The sequence below is a fragment of the Lolium rigidum genome, chromosome 1 (genome assembly GCF_022539505.1).
Source record: "Lolium rigidum isolate FL_2022 chromosome 1, APGP_CSIRO_Lrig_0.1, whole genome shotgun sequence".
In the NCBI taxonomy this organism is placed as follows: Eukaryota; Viridiplantae; Streptophyta; class Magnoliopsida; order Poales; family Poaceae; genus Lolium; species Lolium rigidum.
Genome location: NC_061508.1, coordinates 96,262,639 through 96,282,337, shown reverse-complemented (window position 1 = coordinate 96,282,337; position 19,699 = coordinate 96,262,639). Strand labels below are relative to the sequence as shown.

Sequence of the window (19,699 nt, the reverse complement as noted above, 5' to 3'; positions counted from 1 at the left end):
AACGATAACAAAGATAATTTCTGAAGTGACATGCCATCATAAACTTGATCATATTGTAAACATATGTAATGAATGCAGCGATCAAAACAATGGTAATGACATGAGTAAACAACTCGAATCATAAAGCAATGACTTTTCATGAATATCACTTTCAAGACAGCATCAATAAGTCTTGCATAAGAGTTAACTCATAAAGCAATAATTTAAAGTAAAGATATTGAAGCAACACAATGGAAGATAAAGTTTCAGCAATTGCTTTCAACTTGTAACATGTATATCTCAATGATAGTTTGTCAACATAGAGTAATATAACAAGTGCAATATGCAAGTATGTAGGAATCAATGCACAGTTCACACAAGTGTTTGCTTCTTGAGGTGGAGAGAGATAGGTGAACCGACTCAACATAAAAAGTAAAAGAAAGGTCCTTCAAAGAGGAAAAGCATCGATTGCTATATTTGTGCTAGAGCTTTGGTTTTTGAAAACATAAAGAGAGCATAAAAGTAAAGTTTTGAGAGGTGCTTGTTGTTGTCAACGAATGGTAGTGGGCACTCTAACTACCTCATCAACCAGACTTTCAAGAGCGGCTCCCATGAAGGACGTTATCTCTACCAGCAAGGTAGATCATCCCTCTTCTCTTTTGTTTACACATGTACTTTAGTTTAGTTTTTCTTTATTTATGGATGACACTCCTCCCAACCTTTTGCTTACACAAGCCATGGCTAACCGAATCCTCGGGTGCCTTCCAACAATCACATACCATTAAGGAGTGTCTATTTGCAAAATTAAGTTGCTTACTGATGAATCAGAGCAAAACATGTGAAGAGAATTATTAATGCAAGTTAATTAATCAGGGCTGGGAACCTCATTGCCAGCTCTTTTTGCAAAATTATTGGATAAGCGGATGTGCCACTAGTCCATTGTGAAAGTCTCGTCGAAGTAAATGACAAGATCGAAAGATAAAACACCACATACTTCCTCATGAGCTATAAAACATTGACACAAATCAGAGGTGATAAATTTTGAATTATTTAAAGGTAGCACTCAAGCAATTTACTTTGGAATGGCGGAGAAATACCATGTAGTAGGTAGGTATGGTGGACACAAATGGCATAGTGGTTGGCTCAAGTATTTGGATGCATGAGAAGTATTCCCTCTCGATACAAGGTTTAGGCTAGCAAGGTTATTTGAAACAAACACAAGTATGAACTAGTACAGCAAAACTCACATAAAAGACATATTACAAGGATTATAAGACTATACATCGTCTTCCTTGTTGTTCAAACACCTTACTAGAAATTATCTAGACCTTAGAGAGACCAATTATGCAAACCAAATTTTAGCATGCTCTATGTATTTCTTCATTAATGGGTGCAAAGTATATGATGCAAGAGCTTAAACATGAGCACAACAATTGCCAAGTATCACATTACCCAAGACATTATAGCAAATTACTACACGTATCATTTTCCAATTCCAACCATATAACAATTTAACGAAGAGGAAACTTCGCCATGAATATTATGAGCTAAGAACACATGTGTTCATATGAACCAGCGGAGCGTGTCTCTCTCCCACACAAGCATGATGTAATCCAATTTATTCAAACATAAACAAAAATAGAAACAAACAAACAGACGCTCCAAGTAAAGTACATAAGATGTGACGGAATAAAAATATAGTTTCAGGGGAGGAACCTGATAATGTTGTCGATGAAGAAGGGGATGCCTTGGGCATCCCCAAGCTTAGACGCTTGAGTCTTCTTGAAATATGCAGGGGTGAACCACCGGGGCATCCCCAAGCTTAGAGCTTTCACTCTCCTTGATCATAGTATATCATCCTCCTCTCTTGACCCTTGAAAACTTCTTCCACACCAAACTTTAAGCAAACTCATTAGAGGGTTAATGCATAATCAAAAACTCACATTTTCAGAGGTGACACAATCATTCTTAACACTTCTGGACATTGCTCAAAGCTACTGGAAGGTAATGGAACAAAGAAATCCACCCAACACAGCGAAAGAAGCAATGCGAAATAAAAGACAGAATCTGTCAAAAACAGAACAGTCCGTAAAGACGAATTTTAAAATGGCACCAGACTTGCTCAAATAGAAAAACTCAAAACTAATGAAAGTTGCGTACATATCTGAGGATCACTCACGTAAATTGGCATAATTTTCTGAGTTACCTACAGAGAATTAGACCCAGATTCGTGACAGACAGACAATGCTGTTTCTGCGCAGCAATCCAAATCTAGCATCAACTTTACCATAGAGACTTTACTTGGCACAAAAGCATGATAAGGAGAGGTTGCTACAGTAGTAAACAACTTCCAAGACACAAATATAAAACAAAGTACTGTAGCAAAATAACACATGGGTTATCTCCCAAGAAGTTCTTTCTTTATAGCCATTAAGATGGGCTCAGCAGTTTTAATGATGCACTCGCAAGAAATAGTATTTGAAGCAAAAGAGAGCATCAGGAGGCAAATTCAAAACACATTTAAGTCTAACATGCTTCCTATGCATAGGAATCTTGTAAATAAACAAGTTCATGAAGAGCAAAGTAACAAGCATAGGAAGATAAAACAAGTGTAGCTTCAAAAATTTCAGCACATAGAGAGGTGTTTTAGTAACATGAAAATTTCTACAACCATATTTTCCTCTCTCATAATAACTTTCAAGTAGCAACATGAGAAAACTCAACAATATAACTATCACATAAAGTATTCTTATCATGAGTCTCATGCATAAAATTATTACTCTCCACATAAGCATAATCAATTTTATTAGTTGTAGTGGGAGCAAATTCAACAAAGTAGCTATCATTATTATTCTCATCAAGTGTAGGAGGCATAGTATAATCACAACAAAATTTACTCTCCATAGTAGGTTGTACCAAAAGACCACTATCATTATAATCATCAGAAATAGGAGGCAAAGTATCATCAAAGAAAATTTTCTCCTCAATGCTTGGGGGACTAAAAAGATCATGAAAACCAGCTTCCCCAAGCTTAGAACTTTCTATATCATTATCAACAATGGTGTTCAAAGCGTTCATACTAATATTACTACCAGCATGCAAATAAAATTTCATAGGTTTTTAATTTTCGCATCAAACAATCCATGTTTTAAATCAGGAAATAGAATAAGAAGCTCATTGTTGTCCATTATGCCAAACTAGTGTAAACAAGAAACAAAAAGATGCAATTGCAAGATCTAAAGGAAATAGCTTCGAGCACAAACACAATGGCGCCAGAAAAGTACTGTTACTCCGGAACCGGAGTATGAGTGCCTTTTACCTTTCCTCCCCGGCAACGGCGCCGAAAAGTGCTTGGCGCGTAGTTGACGAGGGAGGAAAAGTGCTTAGTTGCCGGGCTTGCCAATGTGTGAGTGCCGTTTACCTTCCCTCCCCGGCAACGGCGCCGTGAAAAGTGCTTGATGTCTACGGGAGCTTCTATTCTTGTAGACAGGTGTTGGGCCTCCAAGAGCAGAGGTTTGTAGAACAGACAGCAAGTTTCCCTTAAGTGGATCACCCAAGGTTTATCGATCTCGTGGAGGAAGAGGTCAAAGATATCCCTCTCATGCAACCCCGCAACCACAAAGCAAGAAGTCTCTTGTGTCCCCAACACACCTAATAGGTGCACTAGTTCGGCGAAGAGATAGTGAAATACAGGTGGTATAAATATATGTGAGTAGTAGCAACGGCACCAGAAAAGTGCTTTGCCCAGGACAGTAAACAAGAAGTAGTAACGCAGCAGTAGTAACGCAAGAAAAACAAGAAACAAGCAGCCGATAGCAGTATTTAGGAACAAGGCCTAGGGATTAGACTTTCACTAGTGGACACTCTCAACATTGATCACATAACGAACAGATAAATGCATACTCTACACTTTTGTTGGATGATGAACACATTGCGTAGGATTACACGAACCCTCAATGCCGGAGTTAACAAGCTCCACAATAATGCTCATATTTTAGTAACCTTTAGTGTAAGATAGATCAAAAGACTAAACCAAGTACTAGCATAGCATGCACACTCGTCACCTTCATGCATATGTAGGAGGAATAGATCACATCAATATTATCATAGCAATAGTTAACTTCGCAATCTACAAGAGATCATGATCATAGCATAAACCAAGTACTAACACGGTGCACACACTGTCACCTTTGCACACGTGCAGGAGGAATAAAACTACTTTAATAACATTGCTAGAGTAGCACATAGATAAATTATGATACAAACACATTGCAATCAAAAAGAGATATAAATAAGCACCTCACTATGCCATTCAACAGTGAATAAGTATTCTCGTGAAATATAGCCTAAGAGACCCACACGGTGCACACACTAGTCACCTTTACACACGTGGGACAAGGAGTCTCCGGAGATCACATAAGTTAAACTCACTTGACTAGCATAATGACATCTAGATTACAAGCATCATCATATGAATCTCAATCATGTAAGGCAGCTCATGAGATTATTGTATTGAAGCACATAGGAGAGAGATTAACCACATAGCTACCGGCACAGCCCCGAGCCTCGATGGAGAACTACTCCCTCCTCATGGGAGCAGCAGCGGTGATGAAGATGGCGGTGGAGATGGCAGCGGTGTCGATGGAGAAGCCTTCCGGGGCACTTCCCCGCTCCGGCAGGGTGCCGGAACGAGACTCCCGTCCCCCGCATCTTGGCTTCGCGATGGCGGCGGCTCCGGGAAGGTTTTCCGTATCGTGGTTTTTCGCATCGGGGTTTTCGCGACAGAGGCTTTATATAGGCGAAGAGGCGGCGCAGGAGGGTCGAAGGGGTGGCCACACCATAGGGCGGCGCGGCCGGGGCCCGGGCCGCGCCGGCCTATGGTCCGGGTGGCCTCGTGGCCCCCTCCGGTCCTTCTCGGGTGTTCCGGATGCTTCCGGTGAAAATAGGAACCTCGGGTCTTGATTTCGTCCGATTCCGAGAATATTTCGTTACTAGGATTTCTGAAACCAAAAACAACGAAAACAACGAACCGGCACTTCGGCATCTTGTTAATAGGTTAGTTCCAGAAAATGCACGAATATGACATAAAGTGTGCATAAAACATGTAGGTATCATCAATAATGTGGCATGGAACATAAGAAATTATCGATACGTCGGAGACGTATCAGACACCTCCTTGTTGTAGGCGTTCCAATGATCCTTCAGCTGCTTCGAGGTCCGATGACGGGAAGGATCCGAGGTAGAGTTGAAGGTTGCAGCTATCTGACCCCAAAAACTAGTGCCGGTCTTGCAATTACCGGCAACAGAGTCCTTGGAGTTAAAAAGCCAAGCATTAACCTACCCCCGAAATAGATATTGTTAGTGAAAAATCCTAGCAAGAACCAATAATGCAATAAATATGTGATGGGTTTGGAAAGTACCAGTTTTTCCTCTTCCAGGACAGTCCAGTCAAGCCTCTTTGCACGCGGTGGTACGATTGTTTCCGCGGCATTGGACTCGGAGCTTGGAGCGGGAGCTTCAGAAGGTGCTGGGGGGTACGGACCATATGGCGCGTATGGATACGGAGGTGGAGGGTATGAACCGTACGAAGGTGGTGGGTAAGGAGGCACAGTTGCACTACCGCTACCTGTTGGTGGAGCATTTGGAGGTGGTTGGGGATATGGATACGGAGGGTATGAACCATATGGCCCCGGAGGTGGAGCGTATGGCCCCGGAGGAGGAGGGTATGAACCATATGGCCCCGGAGGTGGAGCGTATGGCCCCGGAGGAGGTGTGCCGGAGGGGTATACAACTCGGGGAAGCGGCGAAGAACCGGCATTGGTGCGACGATGTGTCGGAGAGAGACCATCTAGGTCTATTGGTGACCCGTCGTGAAGCAAATCGGTGAACGTGGTCAAATCTGGTGGAGTCCAACCGGACATGGTGGAGAAGATTTGAGAGAGGGAAGGTGATGAATGGAGATGAAATGGGTGTGGAGTGAGTGAAACATATGGGGGGTATTTATAGGGGTGGAGCTGAAATTTTGAACCAGCAACGGCTAGCTGACGTGGACCAATCGCGTCGCGCCACGTCAGCCACTGCCGCCCCACTCCCGCCCGCTACCGCCCCACTCACGCCCCACTCCCGCCCGCTACCGCCCCACTCCCGCCCCACTCCCGCCCGCCACCCTCTCGCCCGTGCCCGCCAACGCGCCGCCCCGCCTCCCGCCCCGCTCCCGCCTCCATCTCGCCGCCAACGCGGGCGCCAGCCGGGCGGGAGCGGGCGCTAGCGCCGGGCGCCCCCGCCGGCGCCCCTCCCTCTCGTCCCGCCCGCCTCCCACCCCTCTCCCGCCCCGTCGCCGCCTCCCGCCTGCAATGGCACCAGCCTTATGACCCTTCCATTATTAAGCCCCGTAACCGTAAGCAAGGGTATCGCTACCTAGAGGGAAACCTTTGCAAAGGGATGTCTCGTCCCGGGAAATCAACGAGCGGTTGACACGTGTCGCTGCGCGTACGACGGAACGCGCGCTCGCGCGAGTACGCAACCGCCTGCCCGTACGTACTAAGCTAGCTAGGCTCGCATCGCATGCAATGCAAAAACTAATCAGCTGATCGCGCGCACAAAATCAACTAGCTTCGTGTACAGTAGCAAAATACAGGTATGAATCACACGCGAGTACAGTTACATGTAACACACGAGTTACGTGTAACACACGAGTACAGTCACGCACACGAATGAGTGTAGGTACAGTCGCGCACACGAGACAGGTACAGTCATCCACATAAGACAGGTACAGTCGCGCACACGAACGAGTACAGGTACAGTCGCTCACACAAGATAGGTACAGTCGCTCACACGAGACAGGTACAGTCGCTTACACGAGTGAGTACAAGTAAAGTCGTGCACATAAGACAGGTACAATCGCGCACACGAACGAGTACAGGTACAATCGCTCACACGAGACAGGTACAATTGCGCACACGAGTAAGTACAGTCGCCTACACGAGCGAGTACAGGTACAGTCGTTCACATAAGACAGGTACAGTCGCGCACACGAACGAGTACATGTACAGTTGCTCACACGAGTAAAGGGAAAAATGCACTAAATACCTTCAAAACAGAAGTACTTATCAGTTCATGCACGAGTACAGTTAGATACACAACACGAGTACAACCATAGTAGTATAGGAAGTACGAAAAAAAGTATCTCGAAACCTATCAACATGGGATCTAGTTTTGAAGATCTCGACGAGAGGATCTCAAAAGTGAAAACGGTTCGTCATTTGGACTTACGGTTCTCAAGATATTTCATTTTGAAAAAACGAATCTATGAAAAAAGGGGAAAAACTGACACAACCCAGCTCTTCTCTCTCCTCCCTCATCCCACCTTGCTTCCCCTTGCGACACGTGGCGAGCAGGGAGACTACTTCCCAGGGATTTTCTGGCACCACAGCGCGCCACTTGTCGCATGCGGAGCGAGTTGTCTTCCCTTCGCGAAGGTCGGCCTTTTTTTAACGATTTCGCCGTAAGCAAAGATCATCAGAGCTCGATGGTTTAAAGGTGGCATGGTCGGCCTCGGTGGTCAGCCACCTCTTGTTTGCGGATGACAGCCTGTTGCTATTCAAGGCGGACACTGAGAGTGCGGAAAAGGTCTAATTCCTATTGGATAAATATTGTTTAGCGTCAGACCAAAGGATTAATCGGGAGAAATCTTCTATTTTCTTTAGCAAGAGATGCCCGAATGAGATTAAAGAGGGAGTCAAAGCAGCACTAGATGTTCATAGTGAAACTTGGAATGAGAAATATTTGGAAACACCCTCGGATGTGGGGCGATCAAGGAGTGGAGCCTTTAAATATTTGAACGACAGAATCTGGCAACGGATACACGGAAGGCTTTTGTCCTCGGGGCAAGGATATTTTCATCAAATATGTTGCCCAAGCCATACCAATCTTCTCTATGGCGTGCTTTAAACTACCAAGAGGACTATGTGAACAGATCAACTCGATGCTTAGGAAATTCTTGTGGGGAAGCTGTGATGGAGAAAGGAAAACGTGTTGGGTTTCTCGGAAGGATATGTGCAAACGAAAACAAATGGGAGGGCTGGGGTTCAGAGACATTGAGATCTTTAACTTATATTTTCTAGCCCGCTAGGGATGGCGTATGTTGCAGAACCTTGAGTCTCTCAGCGCTAGGGTTTTGAAAGCCGTGTATTTTCTAGAAGGGGAGATGCTTGGAGAGAGCGTTGGTTCCTCACCCTCGCAAGTATGGAGGGAAACCCACGCGGGAGTACAAATCCTGAAGCGGTGTTTGATCCGTAGAGCTAGAACGGGCGATACTATCGATCCTTGGAATGACAATTCGATTCCTCATGATGGTGGACTTCGTCCTATGGTGTGCCTTGCCAGGGAACCTCCATTGACCGTTTCAGCGCTTTCATTGACACACCGCCTGGAATGAAGAAAAGCTCCATCAATACCTACTACCGATGGACGTTGAGATTATCTTGCAGATTCCTTTGAGCGGTAGACAGTCATTGGACATTTGGGCGTGGAACTACGATTGCAGAAATTTTTTCTCTGAGGTCAGCTTATTGTATGCTGGTTTTCACAAGGGAGAGGACAGAGGCCTAGCTAGAGGGACGAGCAGGTGCCAAGCAGCTGTGGCGTTCTAAAGTACCTTCTAAAATGAAGATGTTCTTGTGGCATCTCGCCAAGCAATCGTTGCCAACCAATGATGTCAGAAATTATAGGAGAATGGAGGATGATGATCGTTTCCAGCTATGCGGAGCAGTGGATTCATGGCAACACACGCTTTTAGATTGCACCATGTCCAGGTGCGTCTGGGCGTTGGTCGAAAATAACATAACTGAACATATGCAAGGTTGTGGCTTGCGAACCTGATGGAGACACTAAAACTTGATGACCAGACCATGGTTTTTGTGACTCTGTGGTCGATTTGGTATGCAAGAAGGAAAGCGATCCATGAGCAACACTACCAAAGCCCACTGTCAACATTCAGTTTTGTTCAGACCTTTATTAATTATCTATAGCTGACCTACGACAATGGCAAGAAGAAACCGGCAACAACTGTTGTTCAGGACGAGCCGGTTTGAATCCCGCCACCACAAGGCATGATCAAGATAAATGTTGACGCGGCTGTGAGCAAGAGCACCGGCCGGGATGCGGTGGCGGTGGTGGCGATGAGTGATGGTGGCGTGTTTGCAGGAGCCTCAGCGGTGGTCTTCCCAGGAAAAACCGAAGCGGAGACACTGGAGGCTCTGGTCATGTCGAGACACAATAGCACTAGATATGATACCAACGCCGGGTACTGAGCAAACACGATCCAAAGTCTAGAGCAAGGAACTCTGGGAGTCTATGCTCACATTGTGCGGGAGATCAAGGTGTCGAGTTTAGAGTTTCAAGCTGTACTTCTGAACGACGGAACTCGAATAAGTAAGCTCATCGCATAGCGAGGAGTGTAGTTTTAGATTAACCTGGCCGCCAAGTCTTTTAGCTCCGAGAATTTTTGTATTCCGATGGTTATTGATTATTAATAAGGAAAAATTTACTACAGTATATCGTTATTTTCATGGTCTGATTGGGTCTTTGTTGGGTATCATTACAATTTTAAGGCATATTTGGCAAAACACACCACCTGCGCAAAAAATGGAAAGTTTTGCACTTTTGACTTGACTGGGAGACCATGCTATGACTAGTTTTGAAGAAAAAATGCAAAGTTTTCTGTTTTTGGATAGGTGGTGTGTTCTAGTAAATATGACACAAAATTGTAATGGTATCCAACAAAGACACAATCAGGCTGTGTGTTTTGACTAACGCCAGAAATAACGGCGTCCTGTAGCAAATTTTCCCTATTAATAAAGACGGACTCTCAGAAAAAAAAGATTATTGTAAGCTTCAAGAACGTGAGTAAGTTCAGTTTGCTCTAATAAACAAGTAAAATAACATGCTATCTTAGAGCAAGTACAATAAGTCCTAATCAGCTGGCTATAAGGATTAAAATAGTATATTATTGCTTAGTTTGAGGAGAGAGATGATGAGAGAGAAGGAGAGTGGGCTCTTATGCAAGAGCCAGCTCTAGCACGTGTTCCTAGGCACTTTGTGAGAGTGAAGGTGGGTCATACATTGATAAAATACTACATTTTTATAGCTCACTATTGTATATGTTGGCTCTAAGTTGGCTATAGATGACATGGCACTTGGCTATAGCCAACAGCTGGCTACACTATTGGAATTGCTCTTACAACGTTCATAGTATTAGGTATGCATAAGGGTTAACAGTCAACTGTATGTAGTAACAATGACAACTGCTAGAAATAAGATGACCCGTATAAATTTTCTTCCTCTATATACATTCTTCCTGAACACAATTCACAAAATACAGTTTAAAAATCATGTGGCAATTCAGCAGGAGCAACACTTGATGCTCAATCACTTGATATACATGATCCGAAAGACTCAAGTGTACCCGTGGTATCGTGTGAGGTGCAGCACTACCTCATAGATAAGAAAACCATCAACCAGTGGGGGTCCCCACTGACGGTGTTGATATGGCACATGCGATGCTCAGTCTTCATTCGACAAACAGTAAGTGGCCAGGAATCTCACGAACACAAAAAGGATTCTAGAGAAGGGGCAGAACAACCTGGTACACTTTGTGCAGCTCAGTAGAAGGCAAATGGGAACAGGCGAATCCGTCTTCCACGCTTTCAGATCATAGCCCAAGCTCTGGAAGTCATTTTCCCATGCCTACAATGGAGTCCACATCATAACGGAACGATATAAGGCATGGCAACTACATCAGCAGAATCCATCGGCTGTGCTTCAGCCCAAACTTGGAGTGGTTCTGCGGCCTCCGTTGATTTCCGGTGAACAAGGTCCCCAGAAAACAGCCAGTCTTGATCAATGTACTCCGAGCAGTCGTCAGCTGCTGGTATGGAGTACACTTGGCTCAGATACTTGGTATCAGGGTGAGGTGGTGTCAGATAGACTTCACTACTGTCATAGCTGGCTGAAGAAACTAAAGATTTGTGTTTCTCCAGATAGCGAGATCCGGCGATGCCATCATTGTAGCATTCCTTGATATCTTGAAGCATGTCTGCCTCACAAGGAGTTGTGCCAGCTGATAATGTGGAAGAACAAGGTGCAGTTCCCTGAGAATGCTTCAGCGCTTTCCCATTTACACGAAGATGATTAGCAGATGTTCTTGGTAACTTAGTCATCCGCATACCATGCTCTGCCAACAATAAGCAAGTGAGACTAAATAAAATCAAAACCATAGCTAGAAGACCTAAACTAAGCTTATGCTTCCAAGGAATAAGCACACACAAAACTGAGCCCACTTTAATGAATAAAGAAACTCACCATGTAGAGAATTGTTAGTGTTTAAGTCTTTCCTTTTCTTGACATCGTCAGAAATGAACTTGTTCCCATTAAGATGAGCCGACTCCATTTCATGAATACAGTTCTTCTTTGTCCCTTGTACATCAAGCTCTTTGCGCTTCTGCTCATGTCCAACATTTCTTTTCTCCCTGACTTTGCCTTCATTTCCGTCTCTGGCCTTTCTTTTCTTTACATTTTGATCTCTATCTGTGTCTTTAACAATAACAGTCTTGTGATTCACACTGTGATCTCTATCTCCATCTTTAACACTCTTCTGATGGTTGGTATTTTCCTCTTTAATCTTTGGATTCCCTTGAACTGCTCCATTTTTGCTGTCTTTGGCCTTTCTTTTCTTTACATTGTGATCTCTGTCTATGTCTTTGACAGCCTTGTGATTTACATCGTGACCTCTATCTCCATCTTTAACAACCTTCTGATGATTAGCTTTTCCCTCTTTAATCTTTGCATTCCCTTGCTCTGCTCCCTTTTTGCCTCCTACCAACTCCTTATCCATCCTGGAATGAAAATTGTTAGCACTCCCATTCTTCTTCTCCGTCATGGTGGTCATGATGTCACCTTTTCCATACGCAGAATGAGAAGAACTAATAGAGCGTTGGTCAACTTGCTCAGTTCTCTGTGCAGCATTTGTGCTTGATATAATTCTGCGCTTCTGTTGAATGGCTGCAGTAGTAGCAAATACACCTTTAGAGCTATCCTGTTGCAGGCCTACTCCATTACTACCATGTATTCCAGTGGAATGTTTTTCAGCCGGTCCACCTTGAAGGCTCCTACAGTTCAGCACTCGAGTTTTACCCTTGCCGTTTTCAGTGGCATGGTTGTCCTGACCAGATTGCCCAGATTTCTCATTCGCTCTACTGATAGAAGTTCTTTCCTTCTCTTCAGAACCTACAACACCGAAGGACTCAATGCTTCGAGGAAGCAACCTTTCAGTGTTGTTTGCATGACCTTCTTGGACTGTGATTTGGCTAGTCAACTCATCTCTATGCTTGCTATCTTTCACTGCTTCATTACGTACTATTTGTTTTGGTCTTCTATTGTCAAGATCATCATTCTTCTGAGTTCCTTGTTCCAAAGCGTGTCTTCTCTCTCCTTTTCTTTCCTTTTTCTTTGTTCTATCTTTGTGCTTCTCTCCTTGGTGTTTCTTCTTGTGCTTACCATTCCTATGATCTTGACTCTTCTCTTTTCTTTCTCTCTTTCCCCGATCCTTTCTTTCCTTTTTGTGCTTCTTCGTCTTTTGCTTTTCCTGAAAATAGTGCCACCAATTCATTATCAGTAAAAGTAAATACAGAAATGGTGCCACAGTTTGAATATTAATACAAGTAAACAAGTAAAAATAAAGATGCACATATTCCGTGCCTATCATAAAAAAATATCCTTACAAGATTTTATTGTGGTTTTTGAACAAACACCATCATATTGCAGGCACAAATAATTACCTAACAAAGATCAGGCCATATCCCATATATGTTACACCACCGTAAAGTAATTCTAACAAAGGATAATCTCGCTAAAAGGAATTGGGAAGGAAGTAAAACTTGTGTGTTTTGTGATAAAGATGAATCCATTCAGCATTTGTTCTTTGAATGCCCGTTGGCAAAAACTGTTTGGCGCATAATCTTTTTGGCGTTCAGTATATCCCCACCTTCTAATATTACAAATCTTTTTGGAAACTGGTTAAGTGGTATTGCCAAAAAAGATTTAATTCAGATTAGGGTGGGTGTTTGTGCCATTGTTTGGGCTATATGGAATGTTCGTAATGATTTTATTTTTAACAAGCAGAAACCTCATTCTTTCTTACAGCTTATTCCCTTGGCCATACATTGGATCCGTACGTGGTCTTATATCCAAGCAGAGGAGCAGCGAGCTGCCATGGAGTCTGGGTGCAACCGTTTGGAGACGGTCGCACGGGATTTCTACAGTCGATTCGGTTGGCGGTTTGATCATAGGATCACAATATGATGTATCACTGGCACCCGCTGTTTTGTTTTTTTAATGGTTGATCTTTGTATCCACCATGAATGATACTTGATTTGTAATAAGGTCTTGCACTCACTCAAAATAAAGTAATAAAGCGGCCATATGCATCATTTTGATGCAGAGGCTGGGGCAACCCCATTTCGAAAAAAAAATATATGTTACACCAGGCTGTACGTCAAGTTAATCTAATTCAGGATTTATGTTCCACAGAGCAGACAAAAAATTCTCGAGGCAGATCACAAGCAAGTACATAGCATTTCAGTGGAAAAGTTTACACTTTATAACCATGTACTATAGGTAAGTTCAACTACAGTAGCAAGGTACAATAATAGAAAAATGCATAAATAACAACTACATCAGTAATATTGCGGATAGTACTTGGTGGAAATCCTTATCAGATAGTAATAAAGGATACCCAAGTCTTGCCATATCAGCAAGCTAGCAATTTTCTTATCAACAGACTAGAGAAGCAATTTCAGCAAAGGCAACATAAAACCTAAACATATAGATCTTTTAAATATCAGGGTATAAACTACAACTATCATTTAGTGACCATTTCTAATTGATACAGCACAGCTGAAGCACATAAACTATCATGAAGGCAGAGTGTCCTTCTAAGGCAGGAAATAGTGTTGCTTTGAAAAACAACTATCCATCTCAAGCTAGATTACATAAGGGCAACGTAGGACTAGTATTTTCCTCTTGTATGTTCGGTGAGATCAAAAGGAGCATGGCTGGTAGTAATAACAATATATAGATTATTCTCATTTGCTCTAAAGGAGGATGTGGCTGTTAATGAAGTCTATGCTTTGGAAGATAAATGTATATGTCTGTGCAAGCTTTTCATAAATTTCAGGTTCTACAGGGCATTCTGTCTGATAATCCTGCTTCGGATCAAAATGATGTTTGGACTTATTGTTGGGGGAATAAGTACACTTCAGCGCAGTTTTACACTCATATACATGCTCACACTCAAGTTCCTCATGTGGTTAAATGGCTTTGGAAGTCCAGTTGTGTTATGAAGACTAAAGTGTTTGCATGGCTCCTTCTTATGGATAGATTAAATACACGTGATCTTCAAAGGCGTCAATTGAGGGTGACAGAGGAGATGAATTGTGATCTATGCCCTTTCCCATGAGGATCGGATTCATCTGTTCTTTGAGTGTAATTTCAGTAGAAGAATCTGGAGCTATCTACAAATTGAGTGGGAACCTCATGATGATTTGCAAGCAGTGGTCGCTCATGCAAAGAGGTCTTTTGGTAGACCTTTCTTTATGGAAGTACTTATGCTAGCTTGCTGGAATATATGGTTGATTCACAATGGAAGAATATTTCGACAGGAGGTGGAAATGTAAATTTGTACATGATATTTCCCTTCTTCAACATAGAATTAAGGCTAGGCATAGAGAAAGTTTGTTGGCTTGGGTTAAGACTCTACCTTAGAGTCTTCTTCTTTTAGGTAGGTTTTCATTTGGACTCTCTGTATCTGGTTTTGTTTTGAGTTTTGAATAAATTTTGCTGCGGGGCTTTGCCTCACAGTCCACGGTAGAAAAAACAATATATAGGCCTTTTATCTTTAAATGAAGCAAATGTTTTTCCTCCGTCTATATCAGCTAAATCTCGAACATTTAGTAGATAAATAAGTTGCTGCAGTGCATACAAATTTATGGGCACCTTTCTTCTGAGCAAAGAACAAGAAAATAATCTAAATATTGTAGCTGTAACTTATGCTGGATCCAGGCAATATTTCCAAAACAAGCCTCCAACAATTGCAAACAATCTCCACCCAAGAAAACAACCTAACTAACAGGAATTAACATGCCCCCCTCTATTTGCAACTGATGAAGATGATTCAGTGAATTTTAACCGCAGATAGCAAGACGAGTGCCTTCATTCCAGGCATGCATTGCTCATCCTATAAACCACTATCTAGTTAATCGAACACCACCTAGCTTTGTGAAGCATAAAGGGCAGTCTACTTTGGCAAGTGATTTCAAAGGTAAAAACATGAACCTTCTTTAGCAGATCCTTGTCCTCACTCCTGCGCTTCGCCTCATATCCCGGAGGCGGGAATGGGAAGCACCGAGACATCGTGTCATGCAAGGCTCTCCAAACAGGTATCCAGATTCTTTCTCATGCACCATATCCAGCTCCAGCAGCTCTGCAAGAGCCAGGATCAGCAGTCCTGCAGCTCAGGTCACCACACACAGACTAAGTCCTCAGCCAAACCAACTCCTGCTTATGCTTATGCCCAGGGACTCAACAGCTCCCCACAAAATCACCAAAGAAGTGCTCTGGTGGCGAGTATGGCCAGACCACTGTGATCCCTGATCGGCAAGCAAGACCAGACTGCTCTACCCTCTAACTGGAGCCAAATCCAAGTGGTTGCAAGAAAAGCAAACTACAGCCCTCTTCCATCTGCTCACTCCCCACCGCCGATCCCCAACCACAGCCACAGCAAGTGGAAGGGCAAACCGCGTTCTGAAGCAGCAGTCTCGACGTACGTCGCAGCAGCGGCGCCGGCGGACACGCCGCGCATCAACGCGGAACGCGACACGACCCAGCCACCCAGAGCACCGCCGAAGAAGCTTCCGGTGCCTCCACGGCGGCTCTCAGCGATTCCTCACGATCTCGGGTCGGGGATACCCGATTCGGCCCGGAAGCCGCAGCTCCTGGAAGCAATCCGGCGCGAACAGCGGCGGGATCCCGCCGGCGGGGCCCTCAATCCGAGCGAATCGGAGACGGGTCCCTGCCAGCCGCCGCCAGCGGGAGGAGTTCGCGGTTGGGTCCGAACACGTGCCGGAGATTTTGCGACGAGGAGGAGGAAGGGATGGATGGTAGGATGGTTCCGTCTTCCTCTTAAGCTTTGCTTCGCCGCACCGGAGATCCCCAAAGCGGCAGTAGCGATGGCGAGGTCTACTTCCGGTTGCCTACGGAAGCCATTTGTGGCGACAGGTCACAGGTGTCCTTGGCTAGCGAGTGTGCAGTGTACCCCGTTCATTGGGTGTGTTCGGTTCGGGGACGAGGTGGAATGGAACAGTCCCCATCCAGAATCCGTTCCTGTGAGTGGTTTCTCCAAATGGAATATTCCTTCTAGATCCGGAATAAAGTGGTTCCTTCGATTCGGTCGGACGAGATGGAATGGGTGACTATCACACACTGATTAATTAAGTTTAGCAATAATTAACCAAATTTAGCAATAATTAATCAAGTTTAGCACTACTTAACCAAGTTTAGCAAATAATTAATCAAGTTTAGAATAATTAATCGGGTGATTATCTCACCCATTCTAGTCCATTCTCATCCCAATCCAAAACCGAACACAAGGATGAAACCGTTCCGTGACAATTTTTTTGTCCAAACCGAACACAGGGATGGAACGGTTCCGTGCCAGTGGAATGGAATGGTTCCATTCCATTCCACCCCATCCCCAAACCGAACACACCCTGAGTCATCTCCTCCCTCCGTCCACAATAAATGTATATACGAGGTAGATAAATTATGAAGTAAAGTAAAAAATGCATTAGGAAGATGCATCTCTCCTCTTTAATTAGTTCACCTCCAATGAGCTAAGTGTTTGTAGAAAACAAGGAGAACATATGCTCAATATTATTGGGTTTGATTTCCGTGCGATGAGAGAGAAGCAATTAAAGTGCATTGGGAAGATAGGAGTACACTCTTTTGTGGACAAAATTTAGAGCTAGATGTCCACTTATTAGTGGACGGAGGGAGCCTATGCTCACAGACGAGTTCCACTGCCGCAATTCCGCGATGTGGTGGAGTGACTAGAGGTCGGCGGCCTAGCGGATGACAGTTCAAACGAGGTTGAGGTGGATGGCATCGGTGATACTGTAGGTGCAATAGGTAGGGGAGCATGGAGGAGGATGGAGATGACCCACCACCCCGGTGGTGAGGATGAGGTGGCCCTCGACAGTTAGTTGGGTGGGTCCGTAATGCTAGCGGGGAGCTTCATGGCACTGCAAACTCGGAGAGGAAGGTGATAGGTGGTCCTCTCCTTTGGCTGTTTTCCATGTCATCTTGGTTAGTGTGGCTTAACAAATCGGCCCGTGCAGTTTGTTTCAAGTTTATGGTAAACCTATGTTTTTTTAACCCTAGCCTCAGTTGGGGGGGGGGGACTTTATAATTTTCTCTAGTTAGGCCCTTCAGATGCAATGGCCTTCTCTAATGCATTGTACCTTAGCATGTTATGATCCAATTTTTTGCCCATAATCGTGTGCAAAGGTTGTATGTTAGCTAAAATATAACATCAATATATTTCATTGTTAAATATGGCGCCACATCAGTACTTTACCTATGATATTGCGCTAAGCAACTACCATTCCGGAAGGCATGAGTACACTACATGATTTTTACACTTGCACACAAGCTTGAAGCACCATGGCATCAAATGCAGGTTGGTCAAGAGAATGCTAGGCAACTGAGGGGAGATAAATCGTCATTGAAGCATGATGCACTAGAGTGGCAGATGGGTCATAGGAAACACTAGCCATGAAGATGAATATCATGAATCCTATATTCATATTACTACTTATACAAATATGATTCAGTTGCACAATTCTATTAATTCATTCATGTTCACAAGAGGATTCAAACAACACGCAAAACTAGAATCAACATTACTTCACGTTCAGTTCATATTTACGGCACCAATGCTCTTGTACATGCTCTTGGTGAAACTTATTTGGGAAATGCACACCCAGTTGTAATTAGAGTCTCAAGGGGAGAGATAAGTGACACCAACTCAATTACTTTTCTGTTGAGAATGAAATGTAGATTTTTTAAATTTAATAACAAGTTCAGATAAATACAAGCTATATCTAGTGCGGCTTGATGCCAAGCATGTCGGCTAGGATCAACACAGTCAGAAGGACACGATCATATGGGGTACCACGACAATGCCCATGGATGATGGGATTGGGTTTTAGGAAAGAGAGTGCGCTGGTGGAGGGAACACGACTTACCCAACTTTAGGACCCCGAAGGAAAAAACCTATGTGTTGCTTGTCTATTCTTGATTAATAGAGAGATTACAGGGGTGCCTTGATGGCTATGGCAATGTAGATCGCTTTGTGGGTGTAGCGTATCTAGGGTTTCAGATTGTGTGGTTCTTGTCCTCCCCGATGGCCCCTCCTAACCCTTTACAAAGGAAGCTAGGTCTCAGGTGCCCCATTCAGTTCGGTTACACGGTAGAAAAATGACTCAAGGATTCCTTGACTAGGGCTTGTCGTTGTCCCGCATGCTAGGTTCCTGGACTTCAACTCCGTTAGCAATGCTTATTGGGCCTCGTGGGCCTCCAGCTGGACTGCACCGGGTATGGTAACAGTGGGTGCCCAATAGGGTATGTCCACCTTAGTAGCCCTCAAGTGTCTAGGGGGCCACTAACTTACGCTGGGACTCTAAGTCATAAGTTCGGTCGAAGCCGACATGTATATAAGGTGAAGCTGCAAACCTAGACTTACTTTAGGTCCACATCATATGTGCTTTTCTAATGACATATGGGTGATAGAGTAATGTGCCTCGTACCCTTGACAGATCAGGACCAGCTAATTGCTCTTGGGCAAAAATAACAAGCTTACTTCAAGCTCTAGTCCCGGACTCGAACGCGGTATAGCTTGGGGTAACTCGACTCGTGCCACAGAGTGATGGGGTTCGTAGCATAGAAAACAAAAATTTTCCTACCGCAAGACGAATAAATCCAAGATCTAATCTATGGAACACCCAAGATCTAATCTACAAGATCGGAGCAACGAGATCGATATGTGAGACTAACCCTCGTAGATTTCCAAAGCCTACGAGATTAGATCTCGTTGTTGATGTAGTCGTACTCTTGCCGAACTCAAGTTCGAGATGTAGTCCTTCTAGTGCTGCAAGCGGGCAGCACCCCCGTACTCGGTCACACGTACGGTGTCGATGAAGACGTCCTCTCCCCGTTCCAGCGGGCAGCGGATGTAGTAGATCCTTCTCGAAATCCCAACAGCACGACGGCGTGGTGGTGGTGGTGGAGAAGATTTCCTGCAGGGCTTCGCCAAGCCGATACAGGAGCAAGGACAGAGAGAGGATGGTGACTAGGGTTTCTTAGTTCTTCAAACCCTAGCACCCTTGCTTGTCCCCTCTTTATATAGGGGAGGGAGCAGCCATGGGATGCCTTGGCCCTTACTTTTCCTCCTTGGGCCGGCCCACAAAAAGGGCAAACTTGACCCTCAAGTTTCGGGGAAACTTAGCTCTTAAGTTATGGGAAACTTGTCCCTCAAGCTTGCTTGGGGTTGGGCTGGTTAGCATGGTGTGCCCAGCCCATTTAGGCTAGGCAGCACCTTTTCGGCCCA

At 44.2% G+C, this 19,699-nt stretch overlaps 1 protein-coding gene across 1 annotated transcript; it reads right to left on the bottom strand.

Annotated features, from left to right (window-relative positions):
• Nucleotides 1-10,516: 10,516 nt before the first annotated feature.
• LOC124678213 (glutamic acid-rich protein-like) lies at nt 10,517-15,525 on the bottom strand. The gene is made up of 4 exons (XM_047214133.1): nt 15,370-15,525; nt 11,702-12,622; nt 11,341-11,536; nt 10,517-11,212 (listed from the first exon to the last, which is right to left on the bottom strand). The coding sequence occupies exons 1-4, from the start codon at nt 15,445-15,447 to the stop codon at nt 10,743-10,745; spliced, it is 1,665 nt and encodes a 554-aa protein (XP_047070089.1). The 5' UTR covers nt 15,448-15,525; the 3' UTR covers nt 10,517-10,742.
• Between the last annotated feature and the right edge of the window lie 4,174 nt (nt 15,526-19,699).